Below are 21,619 nucleotides of genomic sequence, written 5' to 3'. Positions count from 1 at the left end.
CTTTACAGTGAGTGCATAAGCCCCCGGACAAAAATATAAGGTCCCTGCGACCCCGAGCCCATCACTGGACCTCGTTTGCCAGAAGCATCCTGGGCACCCTACACTTCTCTGCCTGAGTGCAGTGCGTGGGACTTACTGGGGAAGTAAGACATCTCTAATGAGAGCCAGAAGATTGCTGTCAGAATCGACATTCGCCTCCTTCTTGCCATCACCAACCTCCTGGTTCACGAGCAGAGATGTGGTTTCTGAGAGCAGCCGCAAGCTGAAGAGCCTCCACTCCACTTGAAAGAAAAAAAAATGCCAAGAACGTGACCACATGAAGATAGAATGAAAACAGAATGTGTAACTGATGGAATTCTCACTGATGTGGTCACACTTACCATTCCCGCTTTGAACCAAGGAGACCAAGGGTGGAAGGATATAATCAACCACCTAAAAGGAAAGACGTAAAAGACTTGGTTCAAATCCCTACAAACAAAAAACTGATATTGTTACCGAACTCAAGTCCGTGTGCCTGACGCACAGTGAGGCCAAACAATACTGAAACGTCGGAGTTCAGAGCAGACAAAGGTTTACTGCAGGGCCCTGCAAGGAGACGGGTGGCTCATGCCTTAAAAACCCCGAACTCCCTGAAAGCTTTCAGCAAAGCCCTTTTACAGGAAAGGTGAGGGAGGGGCGGGGTTAGTTGTTGGAAGCTTCTTGGTGTCAGATCCTTTGTTCTTGAGGTCAGGTCACGGTCAGGTCACGATATTCCTGTAAACGTCCACCAAACAAACGCTAGTCTCTGTTCTGACAAGAAGGGGCAAGGTCCCAAGGCTCAACTTTCGCCCTCCGAGGTCCAGGCCTCGTTAAGAGGAGGGGGTCCCTGCGCGGGCCGGTCACCCAGCCTGGGTCCTCCCACCAGTGCCCAGCCCGGCTGAGGAGGCAGATCTCAGCTGGCGGCGCCCCTCAGGGCCAGGTCCCCAGACCCCGCCCAGCCGTCATCGCTGAGGGAGCCAGGCGCCCAGGACCCAGCCGGCCCTCAGGCTGCCCAAATCAGGGGCCGGGTCCCACGCACTGCGACCCACAGAGACCACCGCTGCCGCCATTAGGTCGTAGGGGCAGGGATGGGGGAGAGGTTCGCTGCTGCCTCAAGGCCAGGCCCGGACCGTGGGTGGCCTGGCCAGGGCTCTGGAGCCCTGCAGGACACAGCCCGCAGCTTGCCCCCAAGGCCCCCAGCTCACCCGCCGGCCCAAGGCCAGAGGGCCCCAAGGAGAAGGCCAGCCACAATCCGTCTCTCACCGCACTCTCTGCTACGCGCGGACCACCGTGAGGCTGACTGTTGGGGGAGCAGGACATCTAACCGCCCCACTAAGGGTCACACGCTGTCACTCACGCCCGCCCCACCCCTATTACAATATCAATCACTACCCATGCCTTTTCCACTGACAGAATCATTAGTCAAAGGAGTGAAAAAAAAGCAACAGCTAAATTTACCCAGGATTTAAACTCTGCATCGACATTTAATAAACCACCAAGCTCATTTAAATCTGAAAAAGCCCTCAGGTCAAAATGACATTATGGTCATCAAGACAGTAGTTTATCAAAACCTTCAGAGTTTATGAAAGGAACTTTGGTATATAATACAAACTCTGGTTGGCATGAGTTGACATTAAACCGTCAAATAAAGATATGTAAGCTGGTGATCATTAGTCAAGTTTAAACTAAACAACAATTAAAATATTGGAGGAAAAGGAGATACATAATCCTCATGTTTTTGCAAATACATCAAAGCGCTATGACAAGTTAATCTTGGTGATTTTTAGAAATAGATTCCAAAGATCTAAACCCATTACACAAACCACCTCTATGATTTTCTAGTTACATCAGACAGAGCACAATCAAATATGGTTTGAAACCTACTCCAAAATAACAATTTACCCCCCAAATGAAAATGGATGATGAAGAAAGGACAAATCATTTCCACAGTGTAATTCTGAAAACTACTCTCTCATTTGGTGAACTCTTTTGGTGACAATAAACAAAATTCCTGTTGTTTATAGCTGAATTGATTCCTGATCCTAAGATGTGCTCTCCTCACACTGACAAAAAGGCAGGAAAAGTGGTCCACGGCCCAACACCACCCTCTTGCTGTCCAAACCAATGAAAGGATACCCTACACAGGTAAGGATCTCCACACTTGGGTAGCAGTCCGTCAGTGTTACCCTGTTCTAGCTCCACTCCACAAAATAAGTTTATATGTAACATTATATCTAGATATTTGTACCACAACCCTAAGAACTAGGGATGTTTTGTTTACCCTCTTCCATTAAGTGACATCACATCACTCAAAGCATAGACATCAAGCTTCACTAAGGAATTTTTAAAACTCTAAACTCCCAGGTACATCAAAAGAAAAAACTATGCAAAGAAGAGAAATATATCCCACTAATCAACCCCTATCAACACGCTCAACATCTATCCTGAAGGTTTAAGAGAGCATATTAAGAGAGGAGTGGGACTGAAATTATCTACATGTCCAACTCAATAAGTTTGAAAACCAACAATTAGGCATGGTCCAAAAAGCAAGGCTGTCAGAAGATGAAGAGACAAAAATCAATAGTTTTCCAATATGCCTACAACAACCAATCAAATAACATAATTAGAAAAAGATACCAGGGGCTGTGGGAAGATGGCGGAAGAGTAAGACGCGGAGATCACCTTCCTTCCCACAGATACATTAGAAATACATCTACACGGGGAACTGCTCCTACAGAACAGCGACTGAAGGCTGGCAGAAGACGTCAGACCGCCCAAAAGGCAAGAAACTCCCCACGTACTTGGGTAGGGCAAAAGAAAAAAGAAATAACAGAGACAAAAGAATAGGGATGGGACCTGCACCAGTTGGAGGGAGTTGTGAAGGAGGAAAGGTTTCCACACACTAGGAAGCCCCTGTGCAGGCAGAGACTGCGGGTGGCAGAGGGGGGAAGCTGCAGAGCCACGGAGGAGAGCGCAGCCACAGGGGTGCGGAGGGCAAAGCGGAGAGATTCCCGCACAGAGGATCGGTGCCGAGTAGCACTCAGCAGCCCAAGAGGCTTGTCTGCTCAGCCGCCGGGGCGGGCGGGAGCTGGGAGCTGAGGCTCGGGCTTCGGTCAGATCGCAGGGAGAGGACTGGGGTTGGCGGCGTGAACACAGCCTGAAGGGGTTAGCACACCACAGCTAGCTGGGAGAGAGTCCGGGATTCAGAGCGCCGCCTAAACGAGCTCCAGAGACGGGCGCGAGCCGCGGCTATCAGCGCGGACCCCACAGCAACAGGGGCGCAGGGGGAAAAGTGGAGACATTCCCGCACAGAGGCTCGGTGCCGAGCAGCACTCACCAGCCCGAGAGGCTTGTCTGCTCAACCGCCAGGGCGGGCGGGGGCTGGGAGCTGAGGCTCAGGCTTCGGTCAGATCGCAGGGAGAGGACTGGGGTTGGCGGCATGAACACAGACTGAAGGCGCACCACAGCTAGCCGGGAAGGAAGTCCGGGAAAAAGTCTGCAGCTGCTGAAGAGGCAAAAGACTTTTTCTTGCCTCTTTGTTTCGCGGCGCGCAAGGAGAGGGGATTCAGAGCGCCGCTTAAACGAGCTCCAGAGACGGGCGCGAGCCGCGGCTATCAGCGTGGACCCCAGAGAAGGGCAGGAGACGCTAAGGCTGCTGCTGCCGCCACCAAGAAGCCTATGTGCGAGCACAGGTCACTCTCCACACCGCCCCTCCCGGGAGCCAGTGCAGCCCGCCACTGCCAGGCTCCCGTGATCCGGGGACAACTTCCCCGGGAGAACGCACGGCACGCCTCAGGCTGGTGCAACGTCACGCCGGCCTCTGCCGCCGCAGGCTCGCCCCGCATCCGCATCCTTCCCTCCCCACCGCCAGAGTGAGCCAGAGCCCCCGAAGCAGCTGCTCCTTTAACCCCGTTCTGTCTGGGCGGGGAACAGACGCCCTCAGGCGACCTACACGCAGAGGCGGGTCCAAATCCAAAGCTGAACCCCGGGAGCTGTGCGAACAAAGAAGAGAAAGGGAAATCTCTCCCAGCAGCCTCAGAAGCAGCGGATTAAAACTCCACAAACAACTTGATGTGCCTGCATCTGCTGAATACCTGAATAGACAACGAATCATCCCAAATTCAGGAGGTGGACTTTGGGAGCGGGATATACTAATTTTTCCCCTTTTCCTTTCTTTGTGAGTGTATATGTGTATGCTTCTGGGTGAGATTTTGTCTGTATAGCTTTGCTTTATAATAGCTTTATTTTATTTCATTTTATTTTATCCTCTTTCTTTCTTTCTACTTTTTCTCCCTTTTACTCTGAGCCGTGTGGATGAAAGGCTCTTGGTGCTCCAGCCAGGCATCAGGGCTGTGCCTCTGAGGTGGGAGAGCCAACTTCAGGACACTGGTCCACAAGAGACCTCCCAGCTCCACGTAATACCAAACGGCGAAAATCTCTCAGAGATCTCCATCTCAACATCAAGACCCAACTTCACTCAACGACCAGCAAGCTACAGTGCTGGACACCCTATGCCAAACAACTAGCAAGACAGGAACACAGCCCCATCCATAAGCAGAGAGGCTACCTAAAATCATAATAAGGCCACAGACACCCCAAAACACACCACCAGACGTGGACGTGCCCACCAGAAAGACAAGATCCTGCCTCATCCACCAGAACACAGGCAGTAGTCCCCTCCACCAGGAAGCCTACACAACCCACTGAACCAACCTTAGCCACTGGGGACAGATACCAAAAACAACGGGAACTACGAACCTGCAGCCTGTGAAAAGGAGACCCCAAACACAGTAAGATAAGCAAAATGAGAAGACAGAAAAACACACAGCAGATGAAGGAGCAGGGTCAAAACACACCAGACCTAACAAATGAAGAGGAAATAGGTAGTCTACCTGAAAAAGAATTCAGAATAATGATAGTAAGGATGATCCAAAATCTTGGAAATAGAACAGACAAAATGCAAGAAACATTTAACAAGGACGTAGAAGAACTAAAGAGGAACCAAGCAACGATGAAAAACACAATAAATGATAATTAAAAATACTCTACATGGGATCAATAGCAGAATAACTGAGGCAGAAGAACGGATAAGTGACCTGAAAGATAAAATGGTGGAAATAACTACTGCAGAGCAGAATAAAGAAAAAAGAATGAAAAGAACTGAGGACAGTCTCAGAGACCTTTCGGACAACATTAAATGCACCAACATTCGAATTATAGGGGTCCCAGAAGAAGAGAAAAAGAAAGGGACTGAGAAAATATTTGAAGAGATTATAGTTGAAAACTTCCCTAATATGGGAAAGGAAATAGTTAATCAAGTCCTGGAAGCACAGAGAGTCCCATACAGGATAAACCCAAGGAGAAACACGCCAAGACACATATTAATCAAACTATCAAAAATTAAATATAAAGAAAACATATTAAAAGCAGCAAGGGAAAAACAACAAATAACACACAAGGGAATACCCATATGGTTAACAGCTGATCTTTCAGCAGAAACTCTGCAAGCCAGTAGGGAGTGGCAGAACATATTTAAAGTGATGAAGGAGAAAAACCTACAACCAAGATTACTCTACCCAGCAAGGATCTCATTCAGATGTGATGGAGAAATTAAAACCTTTACAGACAAGCAAAAGCTGAGAGAGTTCAGCACCACCAAACCAGCTTTACAACAAATGCTAAAGGAACTTCTCTAGGCAAGAAACACAAGAGAAGGAAAACACCTACAATAACAAACCCAAAACAGTTAAGAAAATGGGAATAGGAACATACATATCGATAATTACCTTGAATGTAAATGGATTAAATGCTCCCACCAAAAGACACAGGCTGGCTGAATGGATACCAAAACAAGACCCATATATATGCTGTCTACAAGAGACCCACTTCAGACCTAGAGACACATACAGACTGAAAGTGAGGGGATGGAAAAAGATATTCCATGCAAATGGAAATCAAAAGAAAGCTGGAGTAGCAATTCTCATATCAGACAAAATAGACTTTAAAATAAAGACTATTACAAGAGACAAAGAAGGACACTATATAATGATCAAGGGATTGATCCAAGAGGAAGGTATAGCAATTGTAAATGTTTATGCACCCAACATAGGAGCACCTCAATACATAAGGCAAATACTAACAGCCATAAAAGGGGAAATCGACAGCAACACAATCATAGTAGGAGACTTTAACACCCCACTTTCACCAATGGACAGATCATCTAAAATGAAAATAAATAAGGAAACACAAGCTTTAAATGATACATTAGACAAGATGGACTTAATTGATATTTATAGGACATTCCACCCCAAAACAACAGAATACACATTTTTCTCAAGTGCTCATGGAACATTCTCCAGGATAGATCATATCTTGGGTCACAAATCAAGCCTTGGTAAATTTAAGAAAATTGAAATCGTATCAAGTATCTTTTCCAACCACAACGCTAAGAGATTAGATATCAATTACAGGCAAAGATCTGTAAAAAATACAAACACATGGAGGCTACGCAATACACTACTTAATAACGAAGTGATCACTGAAGAAATCAAAGGGGAAATCAAAAAATACCTAGAAACAAATGACAATGGAGACACGATGACCCAAAACCTATGGGATGCAGCAAAAGCAGTGCTAAGAGGGAAGTTTATAGCAATACAAGCCTACCTCAAGAGACAGGAAACATCTTGAATAAACAACCTAACCTTGTACCTAAAGCAATTAGAGAAAGAAGAACAAAAAAGCCCCAAAGCTAGCAGAAGGAAAGAAATCATAAAGATCAGATCAGAAATAAATGAAAAAGAAATGAAGGAAACAATAGCAAAAATCAATGAAACTAAAAGCTGGTTCTTTGAGAAGATAAACAAAATTGATAAACCATTAGCCAGACTCATCAAGAGAAAAAGGGAGAAGACTCAAATCAATAGAATTAGAAATGAAAAAGGAGAAGTAACCACTGACACTGCAGAAATACAAACGATCATGAGAGATTACTACAAGCAACTCTATGCCAATAAAATGGACAACCTGGAAGAAATGGACAGATTCTTAGAAATGCACAACCTGCCCAGACTGAACCAGGAAGAAATGGAAAATATGAACAGACCAATCACAAGCACTGAAATTGAAACTGTGATTAAAAACCTTCCAACAAAACAAAAGCCCAGGACCAGATGGCTTCACAGGCGAAGTCTATCAAACATTTAGAGAAGAGCTAACACCTATCCTTCTCAAACTCTTCCAAAATATTGCAGAGGGAGGAACACTCCCCAACTCATTCTACGAGGCCACCATCACCCTGATACCAAAACCAGACAAAGATGTCACAAAGAAAGAAAACTACAGGCCAGTATCACTGATGAACGTAGATGCAAAAATCCTCAACAAAATACTAGCAAACAGAATCCAACAGCACATTAAAAGGATTATACACCATGATCAAGTGGGGTTTATTCCAGGAATGCAAGGATTCTTCAATATACACAAATCAATCAACGTGATACATCATATTAACAAATTGAAGGAGAAAAACCATATGATCATCTCAATAGATGCAGAGAAAGCTTTCGACAAAATTCAACACCCATTTATGATAAAAAGCCCTGCAGAAAACAGGCATAGAGGGAACTTTCCTCAACATAATAAAGGCCATGTATGACAAACCCACAGCCAACATTGTCCTCAATGGTGAAAAACTGAAACCATTTCCACTAAGATCAGGAACAAGACAAGGTTGCCCACTCTCACCACTATTATTCAACATAGTTTTGGAAGTGTTAGCCACAGCAATCAGAGAAGAAAAAGAAATAAAAGGAATCCAAATCAGAAAAGAAGAAGTAAAGCTGTCACTGTTTGCAGATGACATGATACTATACATAGAGAATCCTAAAGATGCTACCAGAAAACTACTAGAGCTAATCAATGAATTTGGAAAAGTAGCAGGATACAAAATTAATGCACAGAAATCTCTTGCATTCCTATATACTAATGATGAAAAATCTGAAAGTGAAATTAAGAAAACACTCCCATTTACCATTGCAACAAAAAGAATAAGATATCTAGGAATAAACTTACCTAAGGAGACAAAAGACCTGTATGGAGAAAATTATAAGGCACTGATGAAAGAAATTAAAGATGATACAAATAGATGGAGAGATATACCATGTTCTTGGATTGGAAGAATCAACATTGTGAAAATGACTCTACTACCCAAAGCAATCTACAGATTCAATGCAATCCCTATCAAACTACCACTGGCATTTTTCACAGAACTAGAACAAAAAATTTCACAATTTGTATGGAAACACAAAAGACCCCGAATAGCTAAAGCAATCTTGAGAACGAAAAATGGAGCTGGAGGAATCAGGCTCCCTGACTTCAGACTATATTACAAAGCTACAGTAATCAAGACAGTTTGGTACTGGCACAAAAACAAAAATATAGATCAAGGGAACAGGAGAGAAAGCCCAGAGATAAGCCCACGCACATATGGTCACCTTATCTTTGATAAAGGAGGAAAGCATATACAGTGGAGAAAAGACAGCCTCTTCAATAAGTGGTGCTGGGAAAATTGGACAGGTACATGTAAAAGTATGAAATTAGAACACTCCCTGACACCATACACAAAAATAAACTCAAAATGGATTAAAGACCTAAGTGTAAGGCCAGACACTATCAAACTCTTAGAGGAAAACATAGGCAGAACACTCTATGACATAAATCACAGCAAGATCCTTTTTGACCCAGCTCCTAGAGAAATGGAAATAAAAACAAAAATAAACAAATGGGACCTAATGAAACTTAAAACCTTTTGCACAGCAAAGGAAACCATAAACAAGACAAAAAGACAACCCTCAGAATGGGAGAAAATATTTGCAAATGAAGCAACTGACAAAGGATTAATCTCCAAGATTTACAAGCAGCTCATGCAGCTCAATAACAAAAAAACAAACAACCCAATCCAAAAATGGGCAGAAGACCTAAATAGACATTTCTCCAAAGAAGATATACAGATGGCCAACAGACACATGAAAGAATGCTCAACATCATTAATCATTAGAGAAATGCAAATCAAAACTACAATGAGGTATCATCTCACACTGGTCAGAATGGCCATCATCAAAAAATCTAGGAACAATAAATGCTGGAGAGGGTGTGGAGAAAAGGGAACACTCTTGCACTGTTGGTGGGAATGTAAATTGATACAGCCACTATGGAGAACAGTATGGAGGTTCCTTAAAAAACTACAAATAGAACTACCATACGACCCAGCAATCCCACTCCTGGGCATATACCCTGAGAAAACCATAATTCAAAAAGAGTCATGTACCACAATGTTCATTGCAGCTCTATTTACAATAGCCAGGACATGGAAGCAACCTAAGTGTCCATCATCGGATGAATGGATAAAGAAGATGTGGCACATATATACAATGGAATATTACTCAGCCATAAAAAGAAATGAAATGGAGGTATTTGTAATGAGGTGGATGGAGTTAGAGTCTGTCATACAGAGTGAAGTAAGTCAGAAGGAGAAAAACAAATACAGTATGCTAACACATATATATGGAATCTAAGAAAAAAAAGGTCATGAAGAATCTAGTGGCAAGACAGGAATAAAGACACAGACCTACTAGAGAATGGACTTGAGGATATGGGGAGGGGGAGGGGTGAGATGTGACAGGGTGAGAGAGTGTCATGGACATATATACACTACCAAATGTAAAATAGATAGCTAGTGGGAAGCAGCCGCATAGCACAGGGAGATCAGCTCGGTGCTTTGTGACCACCTAGAGGGGTGGGATAGGGAGGGTGGGAGGGAGCGAGATGCAAGAGGGAAGAGATATGGGAACATATGTATATGTATAACTGATTCACTTTGTTATAAAGCAGAAACTAACACACCATTGTAAAGCAATTATACTTCAATAAAGATGTTTAAAAAAAAAAAAAGAAAAAGATACCATTTACAACAGTAATAAAATTCTAAGGTATCTACGACTTCATGACTTTCATAGAAAGATATATATATATATATATATATATAAAATATGTACAAGTATGACAGACATCGATGGACTTCCGGAAAAAAAGCTTGAAGGCTGTCACAACCATGCTCACAACAAGAAAAAAGACAAACTGAAAATCAGCAACTCATCTCAGACATACCAGAGACTTCAAGTCACAGGGCAAACTAGCTGTCCCCAGAAGTGAAGAGACAGGCAAAGACAGAGAAGCATAGCTTAACAGGAGCAGAAACCACCAGTGGAGCCAGCAGCTGGGGCAAAAACGTAAAGGGTGACTGACTAATTGCTGGAGTCTGAGCGGAAGAGAGAAAACCTCCTTCAGGCCCTGTGTGCACCTGCGGGGGTGGGGGGGTGAGGTGAGAAGCACTTGTGAAGTTCACAGCCCAGGCACACAGGCTCAGAAGAGGAATGAGACCAAATCAGAGGGGCTATGGAACCCTCCTCCCCCCACCTCACCACAACATCAATAGGGCTCCTGTGTAATAACACAGGATTACAACAGAGAGCTGCTTTACTCTAAAGACACAGGCTTTATTTCAGAAGGAGTTATTAGGGAAACCCAAAACAAAAGGAGAGACAAAATAAGGACATTATGGGGAATTTTAGCCTCTGAAACCCACAGCTACAGCAAACAGTAAACACAGGCTGGCTCTTAGCCAGATAAACAGAAAACTTCACACTAAGGGCTCATTGATCTCAGTTCATTTTACCTGATACATCATGCTGGAGTGAAATATTTGAAGTGCTGAGAGGGAAAAAAACACCAACCTAGAATTCTGACTGAAATTATCCCTCAAGAGTAAAAGGAAAAATAAAGACTTTCTCACACACACAATAATTGAAGAAATGTTTTGCCAGTAGACTTGCCTTGCAAGAAATGTTGTTTCTCAGAAACAAGGAAAATGACATAGGTCAGACACTCAGATCTATATGCTAGAGAAAAAAATAAATGAAGGTAAAATATAGTAATTGATGAGAAGCCTCAGAGAGGTCAACTCTGTGCAAATTAATCTGTAATTCCAATAAAAATAAATATTCCAACGAGGTTTGCATGAACTCCTCATACTGATTCTATAATGTATTTGGAAAGGAGAGGGTCAGGAATAATGGAAAATTTTCCAAAAAGCATGAGGCATATTTGGCTCACCTTCTCAAGTTTCCAAGTTTACTGTGATGGAAATAAACATGATGGCACAAGCAAAGCGGTAGACAAAGAGATTCATGGAACAGAACAGAGAGCCTAGAAACAGATACATATGGGAACGCAGTAAGTAGCAGATGGAGTACTACCAACAGTGGAAAAACATATAGACTATTCACTGAAGGGATAGGTACAACTTAGTTGTCTATTTGGTAAAAAAATATCATAATGCTAAAAAAAAAATTACTGGAGGCTTAAAGATCTAACAGTTAAAACAAAAGCTCTTAAAGGAAAATATGAGAGAATAGCCTTTGTGTTATTAGAGTAGGAAAAGGCTTTTTAAATGATACCTAAAAAGTACAAACTAAAAGAAAATACTAACAGGGACTTCCCTGGTGGCGCAGTGGTTGGGAATCCACCTGCCAATGCAGGGGACACAGGTTCGAGCCCTGGTCCAGGAAGATTCTACATGCCGCTGAGCAACTAAGCCCGTGCGCCACAGCTAGTGAGCCTGTGCTCTAGAACCCGCGAGCCACAACTACTGAAGCCTGCTCGCCTAGAGCCCGTGCTCTGCAACAAGAGAAGCCACTGCAATGAGAAGCCCGCGCACCGCAGTGAAGAGTAGCCCCCACTCACCACAACGAGAGAAAGCCCACGTGCAGTAACGAAGACCCAATGCAGCCAAAAATAAATAAATTTATTTTTTTTAAATGCTAATAAATTTGACATTAAAATGAAAAATACTTGTATAAGATGAGTCCTCATAAACAAAATGAGAAGAAAAGCCATTGGCTAGGAGAAAGTTCTGCAATCCCTATACCTGACAATGGATGAATATGCAGAATACATGAACAGGCCCCCCGAAGGAGAATACCTAAATAGCCAGTAACCATATCAAAACTACTCAACTCCACTAACAATCAGAGAAATGAAAGGTAGAACAAAACAGATACCAATTTACACAAATCCGGTTAGAAAATCACATAATACCAAGACTGGGGGAAATGGGTACTCACATACCACAAAAAAAATCAGTAAATCAGTATTTAACTTGGAAGAACAATTTCACAATACCAACCAAAGCTGAAGGTGAACACAGCATACAATTCAGCAATTCAGCTTCTATGTGACATATTTAAAAACACTCATTGCAGATCTGATTTCTGGAGTGAAAAGACAGTGAATAAATCATTACATTTATATTTCATTATTTAATGAAAACATCAACTTGCAAAATGATACAGGCAGTATGACACTGTGTATCCTGAAACAATACCTATAATCTTAAATACATACTAAATGTAAATTTCTGTATTAAAAATGTATTTCATAAGTCTTAAAAGAAGAAATCTATTTAATTATAATATCATTTAATTTTTTAATTAACATAGTTTTCCTCTGAATAACTCAAGGCAATTATAATAGTATCCCAAGATGATACAAATTTAATCCTTCCAACTGAGAACGATCCTTGAGAAGAAGTAACAGGAGGGTGGTAATGGAAAAATAAAATGCTTTTTATAATATGTAAATGAAGACTACAAGAAAGTTTAGAACATTATTTGTCTATTCACCTTTAATTCATATTTTTGGTGAGCAATGACAGTTGACTACTTTATCAAATGAAAGCTACCCATTAAGACATGAACTGAAAAATGAAATTACACTGAAAATGTCTGCATGCTTAGCAAGTCAAACCAGGCAAAGGATATAAAAACTGAAGAACAATTTCATTAGTTTTATTTATACTCTATTCAATAACTACATAGACTGAAATAATAAATGGTGTTCAGGAAAAGATTGTTGTTTTTAAAATCCTAACAAGAAAAAGGAGACCACATATCTTTTGGCAACATGTTCACTTAAAGTTAAATATACAATGATTCCAGCAAAAAAGACAACATGAAAATAAAACATTTAAAATGTTAGTTACTTCGGAGATGAGAGCAAAGAAACATCTTTAGTTCCTGGAGTAGCATTTAAGGCAGAAATGTAAAGAAAATGTAACAAAGGAAGTTAAAGAAAATAAACCATTTCAATAAATCCCCATACAAATCAGAAGGGTATCTACTCTCAACAAAATGCGGGGGAAAAAAGTCTGTATAACTGACACATCCCAACATTTACAAACATTAATTGTGTGTGTATATAATACATATACATACACACACAAACATAAAATAGATGATTTAGATGAGCTCACAATATGTAGGTAAGGGGATTTTATCACCACCACTCTCAGAACTTAATAGCTACTAAGGGCCAGAAGGGAAAGGAGCCCATTTACAAATATGTATACACATATGTATAAAGTAACTAACATTATATAAATTGGGATGTGGAGATAAGCCAGCGTTTCCTGGAAGAGGTTGGGGTGTATTTTATTGTTGTTGCTGCCATTGCCTTTAAACTAAATAGCTGCCAGAAGTTAGATTTAAAGGCCTAGAGATCCATGCGATGACTTATGCTTTTTTTTTTTTTTGAGATATTTAGAGTAATTTACTCTGAATTTAATTTGAAAACATTCAGATGAGAATTAAAACAATCATCTACACATACAATTTTCAAGATTCCAGTCAGAGATGAGAAAGGAACTCTAAATTGAGAGACTGTCTCCAGATGACAAATGAAGCAAAGTTCTAGCCTCAGCCTCCGGCCCCAGATCTCTGGAGGTCACACGTACTCGCTCACAGAAGGGGACTGCTGCAAAATAAAAGAGCAGCTCCAAGGGTGCTCGAAGTGATCTGGGGGCACAGGGGAGAACAAACACAGGAAAAGGCTCTTGGAACCACAGTAACGATGGTTACTTGGGCCCAGGAGCAGGGCAAAATTTTTTTAAAAAATATTCTGACAACTATATTTCAGTATAAATGGTTTCCTATATAACCCTGTGCATTTTATTTAATTTGCTTTACGCATTTAAAAACACCATTCTTAGAAGGAGTCCGCAAACCTCGGCAGACTGCCCAAGGCTTCCAGCATACAAAACACAGGAACAAATGAGTCCAATGCCAAGAACACCACTCGGCTGGGCTCAGTGGATTCTTGAACCCTTCCAAGGGTGGGCCACCTGTACAATATTTCTAGCTAATCCACATCTCTTGCAAAAAGGACTAATTTCACCAAAGGAAAAAATCTTTCTAACAAAAGTATCATCAAGATAAAGACACCTCACTAGTGTGAACTTCTGATCAGGGTCTTTCAAATGCTAACTAATCACCCCTGGAGGAGTTATTCCCGAAAGTGTACTTCACATATAAACCGACCTCTCCTAGGACAGAGATTAAAACAAACTCATGCAAACAGCCACACAGACACAGAAAACAAACGTAAGGTTACCAAAGGGGAAAGGGTGGGGAGGGATAAATTAGGAGTTTGGGATTAGCAGATACAAACTCCTATATATAAAACAGATAAACAACAAGGACCTACTATATAGCACAGGGAACTATATTCAATATCTTGTAATAAACTATAAAAGGATCTGAAAAAGTATATATGTGTATGTGTATATATATATCTGAATCACTTCCCCCTACACTAGCAACTAACACAAAATTGTAAATCAACTATACTTCAGTTAAAAAAAAAAAAAAAAACTAACTCATGCATATAATTTCACACCTCTTGTGAAAGGTTAAGTACTTTCAAGTAAATTACGCTAGGTTTCTCAAAATAATACTGGGAGAAACCATAAAATGACTTATGAAATCATTTCACACTCCTCTCCCTTTGTATACATGATTTTTTTCTGCCTATAACACCCACTCCTCCCACAGGAGCCCATCAGGAGTTGATTCCTACGTGCCTTTAAAATTTAGCTCAAGAATTACCTCCTCTAAAAAACCATCTCCAGACCCTGTTAGACTGAGTAGGGCTCTCGGCATGCCCCATGCGTACCACCAACACAGTCCAATCAACTACGGCGGTCCAATCTTTGCTTTCCATATGGGTCCCTTCCTCTCAACCAACACTGAACCGATTCAGAGCAGGGCCTGATTCTAGCATCCTAGTGTATTGTCAGTGCTTCATTTAAACAGGTGGTTCGCAAAAGGCACTTATTATGAATATATGAGTAAACAAAATACTTAAGTGTTTTCTGTGTCTTTTTATATCACTGCTATACCTCTATTCATACTAATTTATCCTATTAATATGAATAGGATGTAAAAAAAAAACTTTGAAACGTAAAAGGTACTTGTCCTATAGAATGCTAATTTCTCAAAAAAAAAAAAAAAAAAACTCATTTGATTTTGTACCCTAGTTGTCAGCTGCCATCACCCCAAACTTTGAGCTTTAAAAGGAAAACCCTTAGCCCTGCACACTATAAGAAATCTAGTGTCCTCTCCAAGATTTATAGGAATGTGCAAGGGCTTATTTACTTTCCATGGTTCATTGCCAATGCTTGAGTTTTTACCTCACTGACTCTAGTATTTTATCTGCTTTTCACCTTCTCCTAATGTTTGCTTCCAAGAGTCTGAATATACAAATGAACAGTGGTCAGACTATTTATGACAAAAGGACTCCAGCCACAACCTTTGCAGGAAACAGCATAGAAGCCACATTGTAACAGCTGCAGCCATAAGCTCAGAATGGTTAGGACTTGGTCGATAACTGCCAGCCTCACTCTTTTTTGTACTGTGTCCCTTTAGACTCAAGACCAACCAAAGAAACCTAAATATGCTCTCCTATCCAAACCACATAGGATGCTCTGTTTCTCATTAGCTTGACTCCAGTCCCCCCATGGCAATCAGGGCACACCTTAAGCCCTCCCTCGTTTTCACCCTAAAGTTTTTACACCCCCTGCCAGCCTTGGAGTCTCTGCCAAAGGCAAGTGATGGTGCTGACCCCCGTGCTCTAGAAGCTCTGAGTAACAGCCTCTGCTGGTTCTCATTGGGGTGGCCTTCATCAATGTCCACCTTTCTCACTGTACCATGCCAACATGGAGATGGAACACACAGTCCCCTCTTAAGGATTAAAAGTCTCATAAGTTCTCAGTATGTAGCAGGCTTTACTGAGGGTGCGAAGTGAAGCAGATTTTATAAAAGCAACACCAACAATTTAAAATTGAATATGAAACATCCTGCTTTTAGTCATCTTTTATCACCTGCAACTTTGACTTTTTCCCTAACCTTCTCCCTCCACAAGCTCTGGGCTCCTGCCCTGTCGCCAGCCTCTTCCAGGCCCCCTCTTGGCTCCTCCCTCCTTCCCTCTTATCTCACACACCACAAAATGCCTGTTCATTATTCATGCAAATTTTAGTTACCCTGCCACCCCCAGCCCCTTTGTTTGTCCAGGCTTCTAGGCCACTCCTAGATCCCTACCTACAAAAACACCATCCCGGCTTCCCTGGTGGCGCAGTGGTTGAGAATCCGCCTGCCAATGCAGGCGACACAGGTTTGAGCCCTGGTCTGGGAAGATCCCACATGCCACGGAGCAACTAGGCCCGTGAGCCACAATTACTGAGCCTGCGCGTCTGGAGCCTGTGCTCCGCAACAAGAGAGGCCACGACAGTGAGAGGCCCGTGAACTGCGATGAAGAGTGGCCCCCGCTTGCCGCAGCTAGAGAAAGCCCTCGCACAGAAACGAAGACCCAACACAGCCAAAAATAAATATAAAAATAAATAAATTAATTAACTTTCAAAAAAACCACCATCCCACACAGATCCTGATGGTTATAAAAAGGCCAGGAAGATGTTTCATGGCGACAGCTTTTCTCTGTCTTCCACCAGACCGTATTTCCTGGAGAGGAGCGCCTACCTGCAAAGGAGGTTTCCCTCCACATAATGAGACCCACGCATCCGTGCAGAGATGGAGGATTCTCTCTTCCAAACACACTTTTTAAATGTATTCATTTTTATTCTCTTCCTTTAACACCCACTGATTTTTATCTAAAATTGTAGCTATTGATAAGTTCCCTTAGGACCTGAGAAATTTTGCATCCTAAATCATACATAAACAGGAGGAAGGGGGCAGGGCACAAATTTAAAAGAATGACAGAGCCATTGAGGATACAACAAAAACTGGTTAGAACCGACTAGGTCCAAGAGGGTGGAAGATTCGACTTCCGGTAGACCCTGAGCTTCGTTATGCACTCACTGTAATACATTAGCATACATTAAATGACACGCCCACAGGTGCCATGACAGTTCCGAGGCCACCCATAAAAAGCCCAAAAGTGGGCGGTAGCCCAATTCCTGGAAATCCCTGCCCCTTCCCCAAAATAGCTGGAATAATCCTCCAACTTATTAGCCTATGAAATTACTGTGCCCATAAAAACTAACCACCCTGTATTTTGGGGCTGCTCTCGCCTTTTGAGACTGACTGCTTTCTGTCTGTGGAGTGTGTATCTCTCAATAAATGTACTTCTTACCTATCACTTCACCTCTCACTGAATTCCTTCTGCACTGAGACATAAGGAACCTGAGCTTCAGGTGTGCGACTTCAATTAAAAGACAGTGGGTCCGAGTTCCAGTCTGAGTTTTGGCTGTGTTTGAAACTCACCTGAGGTCGTGCGGTTTCAATACCAATACAAAGAATGATTACCGATTAATCATGTTGCGGAATGTGTGATTCAAAAATATCACTTGGGGGCTTCCCTGGTGGCGCAGTGGTTGAGAGTCTGCCTGCCAATGCAGGGGACGTGGGTTCGAGCCCTGGTCTGGGAAGATCCCACATGCCGCAGAGCAACTAAGCCCGTGAGCCACAACTACTGAGCCTGCGCATCTGGAGCTTGTGCTCCGCAACAAGAGAGGCCGCGATAGTGAGAGGTCCGCGCACCGCGATGAAGAGTGGCCCCTGCTCGCCGCAACTAGAGAGAGCCCTCGCACAGAAACAAAGACCCAACACAGCCAAAAATAAATAAATAAATAAATAAATTTTAAAAAAAATATATCACTTGGGGAGTGAGGTCTGACCCATGATGAACCTCAATCTGCATTTTGAGAAGTCACATGAAAATGGTATGCTTTTTTTTTTTGCGTGTATCTTTTTTTTTTTTACATCTTTATTGGAGTATAATTGCTTTACAATGTTGTGTTCGTTTCTGCTGTATAACAAAGTGTATCAGCTATATGTATACATATATACCCATATCCCCTCCCTCTTGCATCTCCCTCCCACCCTCCCTATCCCACCCCTCTAGGTGGTCACAAAGCCCCGAGCTGATCTCCCTGTGCTTATTTTACATTTGGTAGTGTATATATGTCCATGCCACTCTCTCACTTCATCCCAGCTTACCCTTCACCACCCCCACCACTGTGTCCTCAAGGAAAATGGTATGCTTTAATGACAACCCAATGCCAAATGGCAATAAAATAGATAACAACGAAGAAGAAAAAAGGACAAAAACCTAAAAACTCTCTTTACCAAATCACTTCCAAGTCACAGTGAGGAATCTAGGATGACAAAAATCTGATACAGCTTATGACAGAGAAACTCTGTTAAAAAGAAGAGACTGGAACATCTGAGACAATAGACTGAGAGCCCTTTTGCTGCTGTGGAGTTAGATGATTTGTTCATCAGTGCCTTCCCCTTCTAGAATCTTCCACAGAACTTATAAACAACATGTACACCATTTAAATAAATACCACTGCAACTCTATGCAATGTCCCTGCATTAATGACTTTTCTCTATCATAAAATTCCACCATTCATTACTATTTTTAGTTGCAGAGGTAATACACCTATATGGAGCAATCCAAGGAATTTTAATATTTAATGCTAGTGGTATTGCTTTCTTAAATAGAGATATTCATATGTGCTAAAGGTCATTTCAGGACATGTCATAAAAACAGAGTCGTTTTGAACTCTTTCTGAAAATGCAGATTCCCAAGTCTAGGGACTTTTTTATTTCTGTGCTCAAAAACTGGGCCCCTCATTCAAAAAACATGTGTCTGCATATGCACATTAATTACTACTAATGGTCCTCAACAACATGGCCCAGAAGAAATGAATGTCTGTGAGTTGGGGATGCTAAAGACTGCTCTAAGACATTCAAGCTAAACAATCACAAATGCACTGAAACATGTAAATTACACTCACGCTAAACCGTATTTCATATTGTTAAGCAAAGCCATTGATGCCCAAGATGATGATTTGTTTATAATTTTAAAAACTTATTTTCCATTTTAAGAAATGTTGAACATGAGATACTGAAGTTCAGCAGCTTTAAACTGTAAGTAACCACATACCCACATTCAAATTTTCTTATTTCACAAAGAATAAAGCAACAATCTTATAACCTATGGAAAGTGTATTTCTAAACCTTAATCATTTACAATGAAAGTATGCTTTATACTCCTGTATTTTTGTAGAGGGTGTTTTTTTCTTAATTTAAAAAAAATTTTACTGATGGAAGTAAATAATTTGAAAATAGAAGTTTACTATTCTAAGCACTCAACTAAAATTCTTATTCTACCTTTGAAAATTAATCGTCAGTTCCTTCATTTCAGTAGACCTTAAAAAAATCTGCTACATCTGACAGCACAACAATTAACATGTTCACACCAACTGCTGGTCTCCTTACCCCACACAAGGTACTGTCAGGTGTACAGGAAAAACGTGCCTAGGACATGACCTCAACCACTGCTAATGGCGGAGCAGATGATTCAGAATGCCCCTTTTGAGGAGAACAACTAACTATAAAAAGTAGACACAACACTGTTTAAATCTTCTTTACAATATTCAGTGCCTAAAAAGATGCTAAGGAATTCCCGAGGCCACATCAGGCTGGCAAAATTTCAAAAGTTTGACAATACACTATTGGCAAGACTGTGGAGAAACAGGTACTCTGATCACTGCTGGTGGGAAAGCAAAATAGTAAATCCATGTGGAAGGCACTCGGGCAGGATCTAGCAAAACTACATATGCATTTACCCTTTGATCCCACAGTCCAGGAATTTGCACTGAAGAGACACCTCCAACAGAAGGAAATTGCACATGCACAAGGTTATTTGTTTGTGATTGAAAAGATTAGAAACTACCCAAATGTCCACACATCAGAGATGGGTTGAACAACCTGTGATATACACACACATGACGGAGTGCTACACTGCTCTTATGAAGAAAGAGATGGAATAATTTCCAGTATCCATACTAAATGAAAAAGCAAAGTGCAAAAGAGAAAATATAGTATGTTACTTCTTGCATAAGAAAGAAAGGGGAAATAAGAAAACGTTATCTCTACAAAAAGAAACACTGAAAGGACAAGCCAGAAAACGAGACTGGTTACCTACAAGAGTAGGGAGGGTATGATGGAATGGTGACGAAGTGGACGGGATATATACCTGGGGGGAGAGGGGAAGGGAGTGATGCTGCTCTGAATATGTCTGTTTTTACAGATTTTACTTTTGGAAGCATGCTAACCTTCTACATATTCAAAAACTAAAATCAAAAAGCATAAGAAGGGAAGAAAAGAAAACCTAAAATTGAAAGCAAACTGAAAATAAATCAACTATATTTCAAATGAATATTATTCAATATGACCACACTAAAAGGGAAGACGGGGGACTAATCCAAGTATTGACTGTACACCCTGGCCTTGCTGGGGTGACATCTGGGAGGTGGGGGGAGGAGGGAATTCTGCAAACAAATCCTGATTTCACGAGGTTTGTTTTCGTACTGGTTTGGGTAAAGCAATTCTGCAACAATTTCAGACATATTATAACATTAAGCAAATGAGAAAATGTGCTGATGTCGCTGGAAGCCAGAATTTTTACAAAGGAAGAAAGGACACAAAAATATGGAATGGGGCAAGGCAAGAAAGAACCATGTGGGGATGAACTGGATTTGAAGACACTGGTGTGAACTCATGATTTCAAAATATGTTTACGTGTGTGTACATGTATATGTAAGTATGCATACAAGTGTGTCCTGTGTGTGTTCATACATGTACTTACATGTATATATTTCCTAGCTCTGTTTCTTGGAAGGGTCTAGAAGCTAAGACATCCCAGGAGAGAGGAGACACTTAGCGCCCTGATTGTGGTCTCTAAAGCCACTTCCCACGAAAGGGAACCAGGGTTCCTCAAAGAAATGACTGATTCCAGAGCCAGGTCAGGTTAGTTACAAGCTGAGGCAAGAATATCTTGCTGTGACACAAAGTAAAAACTCACTCAAAAAATGAGAGGGTATGTCACAAGGACAGAGGAGCCAACCTGAAAGGCCAAATCTGATATAATTAGAGCACCAAAATAATTATAGTAATGAAGCCATTGATAAAAAATAGGGATTTGTGGTAGACAGAATGATGGTAGACAGAATGATGGTAGACAGAATGATGGTAGACAGAAAGATGGTAGACAGAATGATGGTAGACAGAATGATGGTAGACAGAAAGACGTCCACACCCTTATCCCTGGAACCTGTTCATTTGTTACCTTACACAGCAAAAGGGATTTTGTAGATGTGATTAAGTTAAGGACCTTGAGGTGTTTA

General features: G+C 41.6%; 1 protein-coding gene across 6 annotated transcripts in view; it reads right to left on the bottom strand.

Moving 5' to 3' along the window:
* The window catches only part of ULK4 (unc-51 like kinase 4), a 541,913-nt gene that overhangs the window by 328,442 nt on the left and 191,852 nt on the right, over positions 1-21,619 (bottom strand). For all 6 annotated transcript variants that reach the window (XM_036870501.1, XM_036870500.1, XM_036870504.1 and 3 more), the window contains 2 exons: positions 381-432; positions 137-281 (listed from right to left, as the gene is read on the bottom strand). In XM_036870501.1, the coding sequence (XP_036726396.1) occupies positions 137-281; positions 381-432 (197 nt within the window). The remainder of the gene's footprint in view (positions 1-136; positions 282-380; positions 433-21,619) is intronic.

The sequence above is a fragment of the Balaenoptera musculus genome, chromosome 11 (assembly GCF_009873245.2).
Source record: "Balaenoptera musculus isolate JJ_BM4_2016_0621 chromosome 11, mBalMus1.pri.v3, whole genome shotgun sequence".
NCBI lineage: Eukaryota > Metazoa > Chordata > Mammalia > Artiodactyla > Balaenopteridae > Balaenoptera > Balaenoptera musculus.
The sequence above is the reverse complement of the archived record's forward strand: the minus strand, read 5'-3'. Positions and strand labels throughout refer to the sequence as shown.